The sequence below is a fragment of the Etheostoma cragini genome, chromosome 7 (assembly GCF_013103735.1).
Source record: "Etheostoma cragini isolate CJK2018 chromosome 7, CSU_Ecrag_1.0, whole genome shotgun sequence".
Lineage (NCBI taxonomy): Eukaryota > Metazoa > Chordata > Actinopteri > Perciformes > Percidae > Etheostoma > Etheostoma cragini.
This window is the reverse complement of record NC_048413.1, coordinates 9243575-9264674: the sequence shown is the minus strand read 5'-3', so window position 1 is coordinate 9264674 and position 21100 is coordinate 9243575. Positions and strand designations below refer to the sequence as shown.

Sequence of the window (21100 nt, the reverse complement as noted above, 5' to 3'; positions counted from 1 at the left end):
GAATCAAGATGACAGTTTGTTGATCAGAGCATTTTTATTTTTTCTTCACGAATCCATTTATTGTATGTACAATATGTAAACACAAACGAGACAAGCTCAAAACAGACATGCTCACAGGGAATAATATCCAGCCAAAATACAGTTTCTATTTATGCCTACTCAGTTCTTAGACAGTCTGATCAGGATTTACATTAGCCTTGGATAACCAGTTAAACAGAGGCTTCGCTTAGAAGTGACATTCATATCAAGTAATTTATTTTCAAAAACTTTTTTGGACACATAGAAATGTTATTTCATTAAACATACAATAAAAACATAACACTATAAATATTGTTCAGGTATTTTCTTACAAAAACTTTGTACAGTTTAAATTGTTTAGTTCTTTGAATAAATCGCAGATATTTTTATGTAGGTCTTTACAATGTGGAACTACAATACAAAATGTATGAGCCAAAAATGCCCCTGCTGACATGAAAAGGACATAGTTGAAAACAATGTTTAAATTTGCCTTACTCAAAATATCTCAGTTGACATGAAAATGATATGGTTTAAAACATAAAGATGAAACTTGCATAACTCATAATACCTCTGATGAAACCATGATAAATGAATTTTAACTGTCGATGGCTATTTTTGTCTCATTATATGGCGAGCAATCAACAAAATAAAGACAGCCATGAAGTACTTAAGAGCAGCATTGAATAAGTGTAAATATTCTGTGGGTTGATACAATCTATTTCAGACTCGAAACAAAGTGGTAACAAAGCTCTAACAAAACTACAGTATGAAAACATACAACCTTACATTTTATTTCTCAAGATAGACTACTTTCACATGGTGAATCCACCTGAACACAGACTTGTGATAACTGCGAATGAGGGATGACCAAAGCAAAGTCCACCAAGCAGATGTACACGTGGGAATGGAAAAAAAATCAAAGGGATTTGTCACGCAGGCCTTTAAGCACCAAGTTTGAAGCAGCATCATGTCTGACACGACAAGCCCCAAAGTGGCCTTGCAAAATGTGCAAGAGTATCTGTAGTGTAGCAGTTAGGTCACAGTTACGCCAGCACTGTCTTTGCTCTTGTCCAAATATGTAGGAGAGTTGCTTTTGTCTGATATGGATCCTGCTCCAGAGGGCAGGGTCTGTGTGGCTGGAGAGTGGCTTGAAGATTTCAACGAAGGGTCGGAGTTGGACTCAGCTTCCGGCTCTTGCTGCGAAGCTGTGGCTGGAAGGAAAAGGAAAATATAAACTGAGAACATGGGCACTGTACATCTGTGCACGTCCGTAATTTTTGCCTACCAGGTTGGGTTTGAGACAAGGCAGTGTCTATTAAGCACAATGGTCAGGCAAGCTATGTAAAGGTACACTACACTTTATAAGTTGGTTAGATACATTATGTGAGTCTTTGAAGGAATAAGTGCTTGGGTTTACAGTAGCTGAGGGCTAGGTGATCGTGGGGATGACTTTTTAGGAGGAGTAACAGGGATGACATGTCCATTTTACGGATTACATTAATTGCTAGATATATATTTATGTCCAAATATAGTAAGCGTGGACAAGTAGATTGAATGAGAGCATTGTCTGTTTAAAAAAAATAAACAGAAATAGAACCCATCTGAAAATAATGGGTTTCACATTAGACTGAAATGTAAATTTATACAGATTAAGTTTAATAAAAATAATCTGCTTAATCCAATATTATTGTATCAAGGACATTGTATTTATGCCTTGTTGTATAGTACACAACAAAACCCCAGTCATTAAAGTCCAATAACTTTCAATAAATCAGGTCTTCAGGAATTCATCCACCCTGATGGCAGAGAACATAATATATATTCCTTTACAACTTTACTGCTATGTGTTCTACACGTCAAATTGTAATTTAGTTTTGGATCACAGCACTTGAGAAGCAAATTCTGGGTACTTCATGTGCAACAGGAAACCGCACAACAGGGGAAACATTCAAACTGAGAAAACAGGCCAAGGACTGTTCCGAGAAAAAAACAAGTGCCCTTCAATCCTGTCTAAAAAAATCCAGATTAAATAATAAAAATTAAATTATTGAATAATAAAATACTTGAGCATACTATTTAGTTTTTTTGAGAATCTTTAGTAGACCATATTAAATCAACATAAGTGGAAAATCTAATAAAACAGTGGCTTTTGGTATTTACACTACATTTGCCAATTCATTTTTTATTTTTAATAATAGTTGTAGGTCAGTCTATGCATCACAGCACTCAACAACAGATGTTGCCTAAATGTAATCTATATATTGGACACACTAGTGCAGTGTGAGGGATTGTTACCTGACTGTGTGCATGACTTCATGTGCTCTGGCCAGTGGGCTTGCTGACATGGATAATCACAGTAACTGGTATTCCAGCAGCAGTAGAAGATGGCCTCCTTCCTGCAGTTAGCGCACCACTGTTTTTTTTTGGTCTCGTCTACTGCCTGCTGCTTTTCCAACTCCATCTGCTTTTTCACCTCAGCCATCAATCGTTCTCTTTCCTGCTCCAGACTCTGCCTCATCTCTGCCATCGTCAGTTCTGCATTTAGAAGAATAGAATAGAATGCCTTTATTGTCATTGTGTTAGGGTAACAAAGGAAAAACAACTTGGAACTCATACCATGTGTGAAAAAGAAACATCAGTATTCATATAACATTCAGGAAAAGACTGGTTTAGACTCCGGTTTAGACTCTTTAGAAGTGTGGTGACACATTCCTGGAAGCAAAAACTTACCGAGATTGTGTTTCATCTCGGATAACTCTTGTTGATGCAGCCACTGAAGTTTCTCAATCTCTATCCTTAACCGTCGAATCTGTGGCAAGAATACACAGAGATCAAATCTTGCCAAGTGTTTCCCATTATGACACATTAAATAAGCATCAGTCTATATGCCAAAATGTACCTCTGCAATTGTGTTTCCTGATGTGCTTTTGGAAAGATCATTGTATATTTCAGTCATCGTCCCTTTTATTGTGTCCATAATCTGCAAAGTTTGGCCAAAAACAAGTGGTATTAGTCCACAGTTGTAACTACTCACTGTACATCCTGTAACAATGAAGTGAAAAGAGGAGAATTTCTATTTATGTGAGATAAAATTACTTTGTTGGTGTACTTGGCTATATCAGCAGCCACCTCTGCTGAGCCTGTAGGGATCTGCAAGTCTCCTGACATGAAAGAAGAGGAGCTGCCAGATGTGACCTGGGCAGCGGTGGATGACAAAGTACTCTGAGGCACGTCTTTTTGCACTGCAGGGGATAAAGACGGGAAAAAGAGAGAGTGCATCTTTTAATATACATTTTCATCTTAAATATGTAGAGTTTAAAGTTCAGATGAATGATTAGGCTGGTGTATATATATACCCTTGGCCGCCTGTCTGGTCTGATAGCGGTTACTTGAGGAGTTCTGCTGTTGAGACTGCAGCTGCTGTGGGCTGCGCGTCTGCCCCGGACTCTGGGTCGGTGTCTGTGCTGCTGACTGCTCTTCCTGCTGCTGCCTCTGCACCTTCTGCATATGCCACTTCTGAGAGGACGTCTGGAATTTGGTTGGATTCCAAACCACTGCCCGCTGTACTGCCTGAGCTGTATCTTTAGGCAGTAGAGGGCGCTGTTTCTTTACAGCTGCAGGTACTGGGGACGTTACGGAGCCTGAGGTGGAGGCAGGAGAAGGTGCACTGGTTGATCCGCTGGTAGCCGTGGTGGCACTGGGCTGACCAGAAGCTGCAGTGGAAACAAGGTTGAGGGCTGCTGTGATGGCGGGTTGCAAAGACTCTTTCCGGTTAGAGGCGGCTTCTCGTGATGGTGCAGTTACAGCAGATGAAGGCAGTTTTCCTGAGCAGAAAAAAAAGGATAGCTTCATAAGTGTGAGGCATTCTGGATTTTTATATTGGGCACTTAAGGCCAAGAGGGTTAAATGAGGGATTAGATCATTTTTGTAGAGTCAACTGGAGACCATATGGGAAGTTTTGAAAGTAGAATTTAGTTAGGGGGGAACTCCACCACTTTTACACATCAAAGTCTGTTAACAGGTCTGTATGACTGTATATGTTGAAAAAAAAGGGGCTTCTGTGGCTTCAAGGAGCTGCACTAAATCTGCCTCTAGGGTTTTCGCTTGAGTTAGTGGTCAGATGGGCTGAAGACTAAACATAAAACTGGGTGTGTGGAGTTAGGAATAGGTGACCTTCCAAGACCTCTGTATCCTTAAGGCAGCTCAAGGCTACGTTAGCCACTACTAGCATTAATCACCTGAATCTCCAACCAAACTGTTGATGGTTGACTTGTGGGTAGTGGGTAATGTACACCACCAAGTTTTAACAGAGGAAAATGTTTAAAATAAAAAAGAATAATATCTAACACTCCGGTTGTGCTGCATCAATTTTGATACTTACTATCCATCCTGTGAGTCCCAACTATTTTAGGCAGGTTATGTGTGTTGAAAACTTGAGATTTGATGACTAAAGATGAAAACTTGTACGTGATGAATTCTGAAGACAGTTATTTTTTTTTTTTAAGTGATGTATTCATGGTAATTCATATTTCTAAAAATACTTTTGTATTCACTAAGTGTTAAAGCTTTTTTGTAAATTCTTTTTAAGAAAAAGGGTCATGCTAATGTTTGTACAAATGGTATGATTGGTGATTTATCACACACACATCACTAATCCAAGGAATGTATAAATAAGTAAACTGGATAATAACCTCAGACATCACCCTAAAGACAAGATAGTTGAGAGCATTTGGTGGTGGTTTACTTGAGGAGAAATGTTCAACGCGTTTAAATTTTGATGGACATTAAAGCTCACACTGGGTTGCACTTATTATTTCCTCCCAATTGTTCTTCGAACTGTCCTAATGACAAGGACAAAATGGATACAGTATCTCAAATGCCTCACCTTCCAACTTTGCGACATTAGGCTCTTTGAGAGTTTTAGCAGCAGAAGCCCCTGGCTCTCTTTTTGCCCTTTTTGAGTCACGGCCTCCGTGTTCATCTCCCAGGTCAATCACCAGCTCTCTTTCAGAATCAGAGTCTTGCTCAGCCGCTGATGTGACAGCAGCTGCTCTGCCCTCCTCTAGGGCTTTGGGTTTATAGTCAGCGAGAGGCTGAGACTGGGGCGTTCTGGGCTTGTCCTGGAGGTCCCTATCTGAGCCAACGATACCCTGCTTGTCTTTGAGCAGGGGTTCAGGGTTGGCTTTATCTGCTGTCCCTGCAACTCCCTCCTTATTCTCTTCCTCCGCGCTTGCTTTGGGCCTTTTTCTATCTGCTTTGTCCTTGTCGTCCTGGGCAGAACTCTTTGGCTTGTGTTCCTCGTCGCTGAGATACTCGCTGTCACTTGAGTCCGATTTCTCAGAGTCCTCAGAGTCGCTGTGATCCACTCCTTTATACACATCTTCAGAGATCTCATCTATTCCTGTATGGAGAAACATACATTCATGATTACATGTTTTATTCGTTAAAACTCTTTTTGTCAAAGTCTCTCTCCCATTTCATGTCTTCATCTGTCCTGGGAAAATAAAGGCCTAAAAATTCCACACAAAAAAAGAATCTTAAAAAAACACAACGGCATGAATAAATAAAGCAGGTTTGGACTACAACAAAACACAGACAAATAAATATTTTTGAAACTACTTCTTGAACAGTAAAAGAAAAGAGTTTTGTGTCAAAAATAGGGGTAGGTAATAGGGGTGGGTATGTACCAAGCTGTGCTTTGCAGCTCTCAATAGTCTTGTCCAGACTCCTGATGGGTCTCTTTGTGCTGGGGAGGGGAGCCAACACTCCTTGTTGTTGCTGATGTTGCTGCTGCTGTTGTTGCACGGTCTCACTCAGCTCCTTCAGATCCATCTCAGCCTTCACCCGATCTGAGAGAAACAGGTTAATGTTAAATTTCAGAACTCTTTAACAGGATAAGGATGATTAACTTTTATGACAACATCATTACAGTATATTTGCACTGTTGGTACTGACCCAGGTTGAGATTGAGGATGCCGCCAGTGCCTGCAGTCCTCTCCTGCTTGGGCACCACATTAGGGCTAAAGGGCTTCGGGCTGCCTGCCATGCTACCCGCAGGACCTATCTTCCCAGAGACAGGAGATGCTGTAAAATATAAAATGTAAAATGGTTGGTGTCACTCCACTCATGGTTATGTTAAACCTGCAATAACTGATTTGTTTGCCCATTTCTTTGACATCATCGCATTTTAAGTTGATATAAGTAGATAAGCGGAACTTGTTAGAGAATAGTTGCCTATTTACATATCCAGCAGTTCTAGAGAAACGTTAGCATTTATTCATTTTTAATAATGTTTTGGTCCACCTGATGAATGTAAGTCTAATATTCACTTTTCTTTTAGCTCTGGTTTGGACTCCAACTCCTGAACAGGCCAGACAGCTGAACAATGAGCCGAAACTCGCTATAAAGCTCCTTAAAGCTGGGGGACAGCTGCAGATTCGGGGAATTATTCTCTGTTGGTTCATCTCTACGAGCGACCCCTTTCACACTGTCACACTGTTTTCACATCGTCATTTGATACATTGCTATTACAAATATATTGTTTATAGCCATCATTTACTTACCAGTACAGTCCATTGATTCCTCTCCAGTGCTGTAGTGGAAGGCAGGATTCCTGCCAGCCTTTTCCATATCCTGCTCCCCATCGGATCCTGTGTGAACTGAGGAGTTGGTGCTCATCGGAGACCGAGGCATGTCTGTCATTGAGACCCTCCGACTCATGCCACTGGGTGTTGAACTCTTACCGAGGACCATCTTAGGAGATGCGGTTATATCAAAGTTGAAGCGAAGTTTATCCGTTTTCTCTGTTTTCACTGTCCCAGCACTGGGGTTGGAAGGGTCCAGTAGCATCTGTAGCTGGTTGTTGGGTGTGTAGGGAGTGCGGAAGGGTGCATAGTTGAAGACTCCAAATTTCTTCCGAATGTTTTCCACATAGACTTCCATCTCTTGCATGGCACTGTTGAATATGCTCTTTGTCTTCTTAACAGAGAAAGGGATCTCTTTGGACATGAGGTAGCAGTTGTTTATGGGGACCCAGGCCCTACATAAAGCAACAAAAAGCATTCACTGAGTAAGAATAACCATGATACTAGCTTATTTTTGGTCCAACAACCCTAATACATAGAGCTAATTTGCTCTACATGCTCAAAAGCTCCTCTCTCACCTGTCATGTTGCCCAAAGAAACGTGCGTCTACCTGCCCGTCCTTTTCCCGAAGTGCTTTTGCTGGCCAGAAGGGAAAGCCCTTTAGCTTAGCCCAGACAAGGGGGTGTGGTTGACTCTAAAAGGGACAATGCAAAATAATTCAATGCCTTAGAGATCTAAAATCTAAACCAAAATGTATAAATATAGTATTTAAGATTGTGTAAGGACCTACACATGGCTCACAAAACCAGTTGTCCCTTTTTTGGCATGAAGACAGATAGCACTCTGGACACACCTCAATCTCATTCATCTAATAATACATATTAAATGACAAAGATGTTATTCATTTTAAAATATGGAACATTTGCAGAATCTTTGCTATTAAGTTAGTAAAGCTTCTTTACCTCATGTTCACAAATCTTGACAAGGACTTTTGCAGTTGCTGTTAATTTGTGATTACCTGAAATAAAGTCACAGTCCAATTTATGGTTTGAAATTAGCAGAGTAGAGGGATTACAGATTTATGTCAAAGTGGCCTACCTCCATTATAGATGATGCAGTTATGTAAGATCCATTTCATGTCAGCAAGAAAGGCTTCAGTGCAGCCATACATTTTCTTTTTGATAGTCTATTAAAAGGTGAAAATAACAAAATCAAAGACAAGATACTACAATGAAAATAATGAATTATATGGAGAGAAAAAAATACTCTACACTTTTTGTTTGCAGTGGTATCTTGTGACAACTTTTGTTCTATAATGATACTGATTAATGTGTCCTCAAAGTAAAAGACAGTCATTTTGTTATCCCTTTCATTCACTTAGTATATTTTGAAAGATATTTTTTGTATTTTTACTTTGTCCCTTCTATTTGTACCTTTTTTATGTCAAAGTTAAAATAAAATAAGAAAAGAACGTTACCTTCTCTAAAGTAGACAGGTCCATGGGGTGGAATATATACTCTGCATAATCCGGGTGCTGTTCCAGAGACACAGGTTTCTGGAAAGGCTCAGTCTGCTCATTTGAGACAAATGTGAAAACTTTATTTAAAAAAAAACATATGCATTAGCCAAAATTTGAATGTTTCATGTCTTGTATAAATTTCCTGGACTTTTGTGTTTAAATATAAAAAGTCAAGATAATTTAAGTAAATTTTATTTATGTGCCCAAGATCAATAGTTTGCCTTGAGGGGATTTACACAAAATATTTTCTTAGACACAGAAACATTATAAGACGCCTATTAAACCAACATGAAATTAATCTTTACAAGTCTTACCCCAGGCTGTTTAATCTTTTGGAGTGCAAATTTGAGCAAGTAGGAGAGTTGGTCTATTGTCAGCATTGTCATTGCCTTGCTCTGGGTTTCAATGCATTCAGCAACTGTTATTTTCTGTAACAAGAAAAAGTTTAATAATTAAATGCATTGCTGAACATGCCATGAAAATAAACAGCAAGCAAAAGGACTTTGATACAAATCTAAACTTACATCTCAACTTTTGTAAAGTTAACATTATGTGATTTATTTTTTTGATTTAGAGTGTGCATATATTCCAAATTGTGCCGATGAAAAGAAGTATATACATATTAAATGTCCCTTTAATGTTAAAAAGCAGATCAAAACTTCAATCCTCTAACATCTCTCAAACTTGCAGTGTGAGCATTTAGCTTGCTAGAGTGTCACACCATGTGCCAAGAGGTCTGTAGCTTTTTGGATCAACCATAGACAAAAACACGAGATTTAACCAATGAGTTCCTTTTCTCTGGCTAATGCTGCTCATGGCACATAGTCTGACACCCCTTTTGTGACTAAGCAAGCAAGATTGTGCCTTGCCACAATCATTTGTTTACAGCTACACACATACACGTCTTCTGTGAGATACCTCACACTCTGGACAGAACCAGTCGCCCTCGGGCTCAGCTGGTAGTTTGAGGCACTTGGCGTGGTACACCCTGGGGCAGAGCTCACAGCAGAGCACCTGGCCCTCGCGGTGGCACAGCCAGCAGTAGAAGTCATTCCTGCCGTCCTGCGGTACAACATCAACAGGGTCTGTGGTGAGTGCTGGCTGCTTCATATAGTAAAAGGGACCATGTCTTAGCTCTGACTGAAATGCAGGCAAGAGAAACAGGGGGGCAGGTTTCAAAAAACAGGCAGGAACATAAAGGTGCAGAGCAACAAAAACAAGACATGGTGGGTAAGCAATGAAAGCAGCATAAAAAGGTAGTAAAATTGCTAAACCTAAGACTTTTTAAATACATTTCTAAACATCGGTTTGACTGTTTCAACTGTGAGACAACAAGACTAACCCAACAGGTTTAACAGCTGTTCTTTTAATGGTTCATTTGGATAGTTCATCTTTCGCCCGAGAGTAAACCATGCATAATACAATTCTCTCGTACAAACCCCAAATATAATGAAGTTGGACCTTGTGTAAAATGTAAATAAAGACAGAATCAGTGATTTGAAATCCTTAAACATTTTTCAGTTGACAAAGACAAGATATTGATTTAATGTTCAAACTGATAAACTTAGTTTTTTATGCAAATGTTCACTCACAAAATCTGGGACAGTGGCACTTCACCACTGTGTTACGTCACTTTTCCTCCACTCAATAAGCGTCTGGGAACTGAGGAAACAAATTATTGTAGCATTGTAGTTGGAATTCTTTTCCAATCTTGCTTGATGTATGACTTCAGTTGCTCAATAGTCTGGGTTCTCCGTTGTTGTATTTTGACGTTGCTTGGATGGCAACATATGTTGCTCCAAAAGCTGTATGGACTGTATCTTTCAGCATTAATGGTGCCTTCACAGATTTGCAAGTTACCCATGCCAAATGGGCACTAACACCCCCCCATACCATCACAGATGCTGGCTTTTGATCTTTGCACTGATAAGAATCTGGATGGCCCGGAGGATAGTCCGTGACTTCCAAAAAACAATTTGAAACGTGGACTCGTGAGACCCAAGCACCGTTTTCCACTTTGCTTCAGTCCATCTCAGATGAGAGCGGGCCCAGAGAAGCTGACGGCGTTTGTGGGTATTGTAGATATATGGCTTTTGCTTTGCATGGTCGAGTTTTAACTTGCACTTGTAGTTGTAGTGGTAGGTGAGAAACTGTGATGACTGACAAAGGTTTTCCTGAGGTGTTCCTGAGCCCACGTGATAATGTCCTTTACATAAAGATGTTGGTTTTAATGGAGTGCTGTCTGACGGATCGAAGGTCACAGGCATTCAATGTTGGTTTTTGGCATTGTAGCTTACGTGCAGATTTCTCCAGATTCTCTGGATCTTTTGATGATATTATGGACTGTAGATGAGTAAATCTCTAAATACCTTGCATTTGTACGTTGAGAAAGGTTTTTAAACTGTTGGACTATTTGCTCACGCAGTTGTTCACAATGTGGTGAACCTTGCCCCTTCCCCTACGACTGAGCCCTTGGGGGATGCTCCTTTTATATCCAATCATGTCACTCACCTGTTTCCAGTTAACCTGAATGTTCCAAGTAGGTGGTTTTTTAGCGTTCCTCAACTTTCCAAGTCTTGTGTTGCCCCTTTCCCAGCTTTTTCGGAACGTGTTGCAGGCATCAAATTCAAAATGAGTGAATATTTGCAAAGTTTCATCAGTTTGAACATTAAATATCTGGTATTTGTAGTGTGTAAGAAGAGATTTGCAAATCACTGTATTTTGTTTTTAATTACGTTTTACACAACATTTCACCTTCATAGGAATTTGGGTTTGTAAATACCCAACTGGTACTTTTTTCTGACGATACATTAATGGAAGAATAGAAGCTGATGCATCTGCTTTTACAGCTCAAGATGATGTTTCACAGTCAAATTCATCTTAAGTTCAAGTCTTAAGATTCCATTAAATCAGTGTTGGGTATTAATTAATTACAAATAAAAATAAATTTCCTATTATTAAACAATGAAAGCATATATAACACTGGTAAAAATATTAAACAAAAGCACTTGAATTTTCTTTGAATGTCATGCAAGTTTAATAGAGGACTAAAAAGGGCAAAATGGAATCACTCAGCACCACATTCATTTGGCAAGTAGATACTGAAAACATCATCAATCGTACATCATCAAAATGTATAATGCTTTATTTCAGCAAAATGGCAGGACATTAATGACCAGTGGTGATTGATAATATGTTAAATGTCAAAAAATATAAATAAAACACAGAGCTGACCAGGTAACATCCATACATGTTTGTCCATCTTTAAGCTGACAGTATACTACAGTCCACATCAAAGGTGGCGTACTCTCACAGGCAATGTGGAAGGGTTTCACCAAAAAAGGAAGTCCCTTATTGAGCACTGATCTCTACAGAGTTTGTTAAACAATTCTCTCAGTCTTTTTCACCTGGTATTAGCATCTTTCAAGCAGTCTAGGTTAGAAAAAGACTAAAGGTGACAGTACAACCCCATCAGAACTGCTTGCCGGACAGCTCTATCAACAATTTCTGAAATATTCATACGCACTTCACACTATAAGCACGTGCTTAGCCTTTTGTTTGAAAATGTAATGTTTTTTGCCCTTTCAATGTTATTAAGTGCTTTGAAACATGGGAAGAATACAAAACAGTCCAAACTCCTGCTGTCTTTGTTTTGGATTATTTTTGACGCCATCTCCTTTGCTAACTCCACTTTCTGGTGTAGAAGGAGAACAGCCTTAGAGAGCACGTCAGATCTGGATATGAGTATACTGGAGCACTTACCTGGTCTTTGTGACTATTGACAGCCCCAGGCTTCTTCTTTTTCTTGAGAGGGCTCGGGGAGGTGTCCGAAGGAGAGTGTCCATTTGAAGAATGGGTTGGACTGGACACCTTTCTCTTCTGTGGTGCCACTGGTCGTTCCGCTGACCCCGGTGGATCAGGGACTGGAAGCAGAAGCACAACCAGGTCATCATTGTTCACTGCACTAAACCCATTACACAAGCTTAAGAAGATTAAAGTACAGGTACCATGACAGTAGTTTAGCTATTTCTGAAGTAAATCAAGAGGATGGAAATAATCATCAACCCTATTATATGATTACCATCACCCCACATTTTTAAGAGCTTAGAAAACCAAGGTAGTGCAAATTTAAAGCATTGTTGGATAACTATTGTACCTTTAAAAACAGCTTTAAAATAATTTTTGATGCTACACTGAATTGTACCCGGAAGAATGGAGCCTCCTTCATTTTTACTCCGCGCCTTGAATGCCTGTTTCCTGATGGAAAGAAACTTTTACTTGTTGCTAAATTAAAGCCAACTGCTGCTAACTGTAGCTAGTTGGCTCAGTTAGCCAAGCTGCCGGGACTGGGAGCTTGGAGCTCTGGGGGGGTGTGAATGTTTACGCTGCTAGCACAGGAGGTTTGGGCTGCTGGGAGGAGGAGGTTTTTAGGCCCAGGGAGGAAGGGCAGTGAGCAGCGCTGGTGTTGTGCCATCACCAGAGCCGGGCCAGCGTGCAAAGGAATCCACGGCCTCTACGGACATAATGGCGGGGCCGAAAAAAAACAAAAACGACATTGACAGAGGAGGCCAAGAAGAGTAAAGGAGAGAGGGACCGAGCAAGAGGCCACTAGACAAGAGTATTGTATATCTCAGACTGGCTTTTAGTCATAAACGAGAGCTTTGCAAAATAAAAAGTCAGAAAGACATCTGTGGGACTAGTAAGTAAGTAAGATGTTTGACATAAATTCAATGGTCAGATGCAGTGCTCAGCTTTTAGAATGTCATCACGATAACATCAGCATCTAGTACTGACAGCAATCACGCTGATCTATAAAGCAATTTTTGAAGATGCCACTTATACATATTAGATTCCCACTTTATAGAAACAAATAGCTTGAGAGCTACCTCTGAACTAACAAGACCTACTTGACAAATTCTAAAACAGGCAGGCAGCCAGGCATAGAAGATTATCTTTGCAGTCTTACAAAACCAACAACATGCATTACACTGCGCTTGAAACTTACAGTAAATAGGCTCTACATTCTTTGAAACTAAGACATCTGAGATTGTTAACTCTTAATGCGAGGTGCTCAACCTTAGAGACTTACCTTTGGATCGTGCAGATGCATTCATCCCCTCTACCACATCAGACTCTGTCTTTATCTCCTCCTCAGCCAGACTGCAGAGCACCAAACAAGAGCACACAGAAAGAGAGGCAAATACAAAGTCAGAAATGGTATTCAGAAACCATATCAGCAGAACAGTAAACAAGTGGAACACCACCTAAGGCACGTGGTCCCTGAGGATCTGTCAATAGGGACTCTGCAGGTTTCCATTGTTTTTGTTTTCATTTGATGTCAGCACATCTCTGACATTGTGCTACCGAGTTCAAATCCTTTCCATATTATCTGTGACAAACAAGTCTGAATATGTTCTTAATGTTCCAAGAGGGAGAATGGGTACAATTGCCATGGCAACATCCGTCTCCGCTAAGAACAAGTTGGTATTCACAACACAGGGCCATTTTATTACCCTGCAACTCCATCCTTCAGGAGACATTGCAGCTATAGATTCCAGTCTGACTAGGTCCTGATCTTTGCTGTGCTTTGTTTCTAACAAATGGCAAAAAGACCTATAATAAGGAGAAAGGAGACAGAGGGAGTTCATATTAGTGGAGGGACATCTGTCTCAAGACGATTAACAGTATACGTTTCTACTAGCTCTCAAGCCTCTTCAGTAACAACAGGGTGACCCTGAGGGATTCAGGCCCATTCTTGGAGACCAATAACAAGCAATCCATCTAATAAGCTTCAAACAAGGTCTATCTAAATATTCTTGACCCAAATCTTCACCGCATGTATATTTAAAGTAGCTTTCATGACCAAATCTGTGTTTCTATCACTGTCCCATCGTCTGTATAAGTGGAAAATTTGGAAATATATCATACACACATACATAATTGTTGAGTTACAGAAGCATTTTCTGTAAAACCAGCATTTTCTCATGCTGTGTTTACAAAACCAATGTAAACGAACTAATATTAATGTTGTGAAGCCATTAATTTTAACTAAGAATACTGTATCTCCAATGTGCACATCTAGCACTGAAAAAAAGCCAGATTTCCCTGGTCTCTGAGCCTGCTCTCATCTAATTTCCTCTGAGGAAAAAAAATAAAAAAGCACAAGCATGAAGGGGGTCTGGCGATAAATGAAAGCCTTTGAGCATTTGGTTCCTCCTTTGTCAGAGCAACAGAGGGCCCTGTTCCAAGGATGTAGCCTTTATTCAAAAGCCCCTAGAAGAAAACCCTCCCAAGGACCCCTGACAGGTCACAGACTTGACCAGCCCATAGCTTTGGCTGCAGCTCTGGTTTCCAGCTAGGTTGATGGGTTTACAGGTTATGACTCAAAGGTCAAACACATTTGTGGGATAAGCTTTTTCTCCTCTGAAAGTTGCAAGAATGCTCTTCATGTCCCCTCCTCCACCCTTCAAAGACATTTCAGACAAAGTTGATCAGATGTCAGTTCACTAATAGGCATAGGGATGTTAAACACATATCCTGAAGGCTTTAATGATTCAGATATCACTGGCCCAACTCAAAATAGATAAGATGTGATCACATCAACCGTTAAATCTATACTTGTTAAAACCCCAAGTCAATCTTGGTGTTTGCCACACAATTTTGGTTTAACAGTGATTAAAGTATCTTTTAGCAGACAAAATACCACATATGTGACCAAGCCAACACAATCACCAAGGCTACTCTAAATACATTCCCTGTTCTCTTAAGAGAATAAATAAATCATAACCTTGTTGTTTGAAAAACGGCAAACATGGTTTGAGCAGAGTTTCTTCAAAATTATGGCATTCGGGTATCTTGTTTCAGCCTGCCAGCAGTCTCACACACACACCCACCCACACACTCACTCCAACTCCTCCAGGGCCTTCCTGTTCCGGAGTGAGTAAACAAACAAGGCCCACCTGAAAATAAGACATTAGCCAAGCCGCTCTGCTACATGTAGCCTACCACAACCCTGAAAAGAGAGAACATTCACCATCACCAGGCACAGCTGCTGAACAAAGTGCCACAGCCCCACACTGTGTACACACTTAACGGCAAGACAACCAGGAAGACAGGATGACCAATAGTAAAAAGGTATTATCCAAAGGACATTCATAGATCAGGAGCTATAATCCATCACACAAGGAGAGTTTAGGCAAATAAATCCTCAGCAGATTCTGAGATATATTCCAGAGAGAAGCGGGTTCAAGAAAACACTGACAGTATTCCCCTCTGAAAGTAGTACCTGATGGTCAGGAAGGAAACAACACTGACTCAATGCCTTTAGATTCCACTCCTGTGAGAGACGAGCAGGGTTCTCTCGTCACAGAAAATGGAGGCCACAGCTTGCTCCCCTCCCCCCTCTCCCCCATCCCCCACTCCGAGCCTCATACTCAGGCACTGGCACATCCATGCAGGAGGACCAGAGAGATCTGTGGAGATTACAGTCCCAATATTTTGAAAAACACAGCTAGGTCAAGACAAACCTTCACGGCCGATCACAAAGGTAGAGAGGAGGAACGCAGAGAGGGAGACATGAGAAAACCCAGCTAAATGAGAAGCACTCATTTCTCTTTTTTATGTCTTCCATCTTGGCTTGCCTCCTTCCCCGAACACTGCTGTCATAGAATAATTAGATTTCATTTTGAAGAAAGAGAGACCATCACTGTGAAGCCACAGAGCAGAACTATTCTATAAAGAATGTGCAGTTCTTCTTAGACACAAAGTAGACAAATATCTGAATAAATGGCCTTGCATCATGGCAGTCCAGGAAAGTAATTCAATGCAAACTTCATTACTGTACTCTTTGCTCTGGAACTGCCACTGAAAACACTTGGGATTAATACCATTGACAACAAAACATCCTACTTACCCAGCTACTCAAAACCCAAGAGAGATTATTAGGTTTTGTCAAATATCAAGAGACATTCAGCTTTCACAAGACCAACCACATGCAGACAAATAAAAAGGCATACAATTAGCTTTTGGTTTTCCTGAAATCAACAAAAACATTAGAAAAATAGAAGGTATAAGATCCTAGTTAACATTTAATAAATTAAAAAGTTAACTAAATAAAGACGCCTGTTTTAGCATGACTCATATATCATTTTAAAACAATGGATTAACACCACACTATACTTCAAGTATGCAAAGAATGTCCTGTATTAAAGAAAGATTTAACCTGGATTTTATATATGGCTGGAAAGGCTGAATCAAAGATGGCAGTGGAATTTTCCAGAAGGCCCTTGCTCTCCCTGCTGCTCTCCCTCCGATTGTCAATCTTTAACCTCAACTGCAGCTGCAATTGGCTAGAGGGCCAACAGGGTGGAATATCATTGGTCGGCAGCGCTATGCCACATGGATCACAGTGTGCAGGCTCCCCTCTTCCTCTTGAAAAGGCACTTTTGCTGCAATGCAGATTTCCCCTTGCATTAAACAGGTTTTATTCCTTCAGTTTAGCTTGCCCTTCTTGATTATGACAGCATAAACCAGGGGGATTTGAAAGAGGTCTTTGGGGAGATTATATTTTATGTGTGATGCATAACTCAGCGGCTCTGCTATTCAACCTCTGCTGTTCTGTTTACTGGCTACATTGCCTCAGAAGGAGGCCCACGCGACGTTACATATGGCTGACATGTCTAACTATCAATGTAACATTTATATTACAGGTTCATTTAAGAACTGTGGAGCAAATCATTACCTTTTAGTGGTCAAACTTATGATTTTGGTGAGAGAGGGAATTACTCTAAGAGGAAACTGATAACGTTACTATTTTCTGGCTGTTGTGTAGTTGAAACACGCCTTGTGTCAGGCCACAAGAGAAAAAAATAAAACATTCTTTGTTTCCCCTACGCAATTGAGACTGCTCAAACTGTGATACATTATGTAACACAATGTAGTCAGTGCTCCGAAAAATATATAATGGCAACAAACAGTAAAGAGTTTCCTCATACACTGTGTCTTTGTGTAGATTTCTTATTAAATATCTTGACATTTTATGAACCTGCATTTTATCTGTAAAAAAGTAAAAAAAGAGAAAATATTGCAATGTATGCCAACAACATGTAGACAAACACACAAGGGCGTGCGTCATGTAAAAAAAACTGTTATGTCTCATGTTGTTTCTCTGTCCTTGCGGTCTGATCTGTGAAGATAAAGCTAGAGTTCTCCTACGAAGAGCTCACTGAACACAAAATGGCCACTGTCTGTCTGAGGATCAGAGAGTGGAGGAAGCTGTTTCACAATAGTGCTATAGAGAGGACGAAGCCCGGGACTGTGAACTGAGGGCCTGTGGCTTTAAATAGAAGTAACCTGTGAACCAACATCTTGTTTCTAAAGATTTGATGGAAGAATTGGAAAAAATGTTTGCTTTATTTGGCTCATCAATAAGGAGTGTAGAAACTCCATCCCCAGTACAGTTTTATTCAATATATACCAAGTCATTCAGTTTTCAGTTTCTGAACAATTTATTTACATGTAAAATATTAAGACTGAAAACCAGTATTCAGATATGCCCTGCACTCCTGGTGCTCCTAACTAGCACATCTGTTGCCCCCCACATCTATTCCCGGGGCTGGCATGACACAAGAAAACGGCACAGAGGCAATCCACTTGCAAAGGGTACATAATAACCCCCACCCCCCCACCTCCTCCATTGCCCATCCCCCATTCTTTCTCTGCCAGGCTACAACACAGGACTGCCACAACTTAAAGGAGATGTGGGTGCCATTTTATAATCTAAGTCTCTTTTGTATTATAAAAAGGAACAGGATTTGCCATGGTTCACTCTGCCTCCTGTATGGCAGCCTGGTTGTCTGGGGCACCCATGTGACCCTGAGACACAGAGAGAGAGCAAGGGTGAGAGTCGTTACCCAACCCCCCACCCTCAGCACTGTGGAGCAGTGAGGCCTGGCGAGGCCTCCAACCCACCCCAGCTCCTCCTCCTCCTGCACACTAAACTGATTTTAAGGTGTGCACATTCATCATGAGAAAGCAACAGTTACCACAACGACAAGAAGGAAGCCATGTTGTTATCAGAGAATTGAGATAAAAAAGACAGAGCTTACCTCTGTGGATGCATGGCTGCCTGACACACTGTTATGTCAACACTTATAAAACATGGAGGACACTCTCAGCCTTCAGCCGGGGAAGGCTCCGCTCTTCAGGCAAGGCGATCAGGCCCCAGTAATGTTAGCCAGTTCCTGACTGGTCGCTTTCCTCACAGGCAGGATACAAGGCAGCGTCTGATTGGCCGAAATGTTTCCTGAATAATTATCTTTGTTCAGTGCAGGCAGGGGCAGCACTGTGAGTGTCAGAGCCAGGGGAAGAAAAATAAGCAAAAAGCTAGGCCTAACACCACAAAATAACATGATTAGTATGAGTCTTTTTCACATACAAACCCCATATAACAATGATTTGAAGCCTCCACATGTAGAACCTGGTGGTAGTTGTCTTATTTGAAGGCGTTAGAAGTGGAAATGGCAGCATGTAGACTGTGAGGAGCAGGACACCATGGCTTCCATTTTTTTTATGTGGAGAGGGCCTTTGTTTAAACTCCTCCCTCCCTCTTGGCTGTTTCCACAGAAAAGAGAAGCAGTAGCTCTTCACCTATTTTGGCACATCAGTCTGAAAAAAGAAAGAAAAGAACATTAGTCTGCTAAAATGAGAATGGATATAGTCAAAACACTATGGTTCATTTTTTTAAAGAAAAGGGAAACAGATGTAGAGCTTTGAGGAAGCCTTGCCTTTTTATGCCACAAGCTATTGTTACTGTAATAGTTTTAGGTAAATAATGGCCCTGTTAGTGTCATATGTAGATATGAATATATTAACAAACCCCTGTTGTAAAATTAAGTAAATATAATAAACTGAAATTAAAGGAAAATGTATGTATATGTATTTCCCCATCTCCCCTTCAGTAGAAGGAATACTGAAATTTAAATTGTAACACTGGATGAGCTCTTTATAAAGTGTGTTTAGACCTTCTATGTCTGTAACAGTGATCATAAATAATTAAACACAGATGGACAAAGCACAATATGTTGTTGTCCTTTTGACATTCAACAGCAATGAAATACTCAGTGATCAGAAAAATAGAAAAAAAACAATGTAATAACCCTGCCATAAATATAATCTCTCTATAATCTATATTTTTCTGAATCCGTTCTCGATTTAATTCTTTGATCATTTGTATAGCTGTATAGGATGTAGCAATATGACATGAATAGATTAATATATAAGTGAAAAAGCTGAACGCCCAACGTGGGGCTCGAACCCACGACCCTGAGATTAAGAGTCTCATGCTCTACCGACTGAGCTAGCCGGGCGCTGACGTAGAGTTAACGTCCTAATACCATTATCTTTTCTAAACCACTGTAATATCGCTATTTTTTTTATTTCGCTGATTTAGTAAATTCTTCTAAACCATCTCTGAGTTGAAGTTGCGTCACGGGCTGGTGTAAGGGAGGGCAGGAGGATTAATATAGCTAGGTTTTTCTATCCCATTTCTGTCTCATACTGTCCTCTAGCGGTACAGAACTAAGAGTGTTTTATTTAATTTAAATGTTGTCTTTGAACTAGGCTAAAAATATTCCGTTACTATGGTAACGTTAAGGTTATTGCACGGTCCTGCGTAACGGCCCAGTTAGAGCAACAACAAACTAACGTTAGTTAGCTAACAATTTACTTAAATAATGGCCCACTAAAATTGGCTTTCGCTAGCGTATTTACATAACGAAGCTTTCCAGATAACACAGCGCTTGATGGCAGTGAAAACGTTACAGACCTCACAGCAATGATGGGATAGTGTATCTTGAACACCGTGTAAACGTTAGTTAACGTTACCTGACGGTTTGGTTTTCTCCGTAAATTGTCCGTAAATCACCATCAAGTAAGAGGAGACGCATTAAAGCCACCATAATTTAACTTAATTGACGTGTTTGCCTTTTAAACGAGGGCACTTTCCAGCACATTAGATCACAACTTCCGGTCATTTTCTTTCCAAAATAAAATGTTAAATGACAAACGTGAGAAAATGTACTTTTAATGTAATAGTGTTTTTCATTCAATCCCCAGCTCACCTTGTCCTGCATACAAAATCCTACTTGAAAATAAAAGTGCAGTATCCTCAGCTCACACGTATTAAAAGCACTTGTTATGCACAATTAATCCTTTTTAGTGTTACAGGTTACAATATATTGAATTACTGGATTATTCTGACTGTGATTTATGTATAATTAAATTGCATATGTGAATAAATAATACAAAAAACAGGTTCATTGAGAACTATTGGTTTGACAATGGAATTAAGCAATTTAGAAAGTAAAATAGCTACATTTTTGCACAAACTACCTCTTAGTTCTTAATATCCGAACAGACTTTAAAGATCAATTCATCTTTTCATCACTGACTTTGGGGACTTTGAGTGATGTAGCCTACAGTGAAAGTGATGAACAATCATTATATCCAATAAACAATCTTTATTTTTCTTTGCGATACAGAGATGTTGCTGCAGTAGTTTATATTTTGTATTCACGCAGTAAAGCAAAAAAGAGAGCATTAAAATATTTATTTCCTCCTTTTGCTTGGTCCGAAACCTGTTTGTCAGCTGTAACTTTATGAAGCACTTCTTTATATATAAAGTACCACTTTATAAAGTACTTTATAAGTAAAATAGATAATTAAACAAAACTATAATGACAAAGGGCTTAAAACTAACTAAAGCAAGATCTTAAAACTAGAATTTGACTCAGGAGCCCTATACATGACATGCTCAAACAATTGGGTAAATATGCAGGAGCTGTCTCAGGTCAAACAGCCTCTAATCGAAGTGTCAATTCTCTAATAAGTTTGCAATTAGGTTAATCAAATTACAATAATACTGGGGCTCTTGGGGTGCCCTGGTATATATGCCTACTGTATAATCTAAAGTACAATACCA

The 21100-nt window shown here is 40.0% G+C and overlaps 1 protein-coding gene and 1 non-coding gene across 7 annotated transcripts; both read right to left on the bottom strand.

The window, feature by feature from the left end:
* Positions 1 to 17: 17 nt before the first annotated feature.
* On the bottom strand, positions 18 to 20158 carry LOC117947586 (protein kinase C-binding protein 1-like). Of its 6 annotated transcripts, none has more exons than XM_034876654.1 (22): positions 20005 to 20158; positions 18557 to 18786; positions 18228 to 18463; positions 13211 to 13281; positions 11884 to 12044; positions 9022 to 9261; positions 8436 to 8549; positions 8080 to 8172; positions 7701 to 7788; positions 7565 to 7620; positions 7393 to 7470; positions 7181 to 7296; positions 6582 to 7057; positions 5974 to 6102; positions 5706 to 5867; positions 4904 to 5419; positions 3375 to 3842; positions 3115 to 3260; positions 2918 to 2998; positions 2749 to 2827; positions 2314 to 2553; positions 18 to 1229 (listed from the first exon to the last, which is right to left on the bottom strand). In XM_034876654.1, the coding sequence occupies exons 3-22, from the start codon at positions 18239 to 18241 to the stop codon at positions 1051 to 1053; spliced, it is 3507 nt and encodes a 1168-aa protein (XP_034732545.1). In that variant the 5' UTR covers positions 18242 to 18463; positions 18557 to 18786; positions 20005 to 20158; the 3' UTR covers positions 18 to 1050. The 6 variants fall into 6 exon arrangements, with proteins under 6 accessions (XP_034732545.1, XP_034732544.1, XP_034732547.1 ...); XM_034876653.1 differs by having other exon boundaries at positions 18561 to 18786; XM_034876656.1 differs by having other exon boundaries at positions 9040 to 9261; positions 18561 to 18786.
* trnak-cuu lies at positions 19415 to 19487 on the bottom strand. Its single transcript has one exon. It is a non-coding gene; the product is annotated as a tRNA-Lys (tRNA).
* Positions 20159 to 21100: the final 942 nt, after the last annotated feature.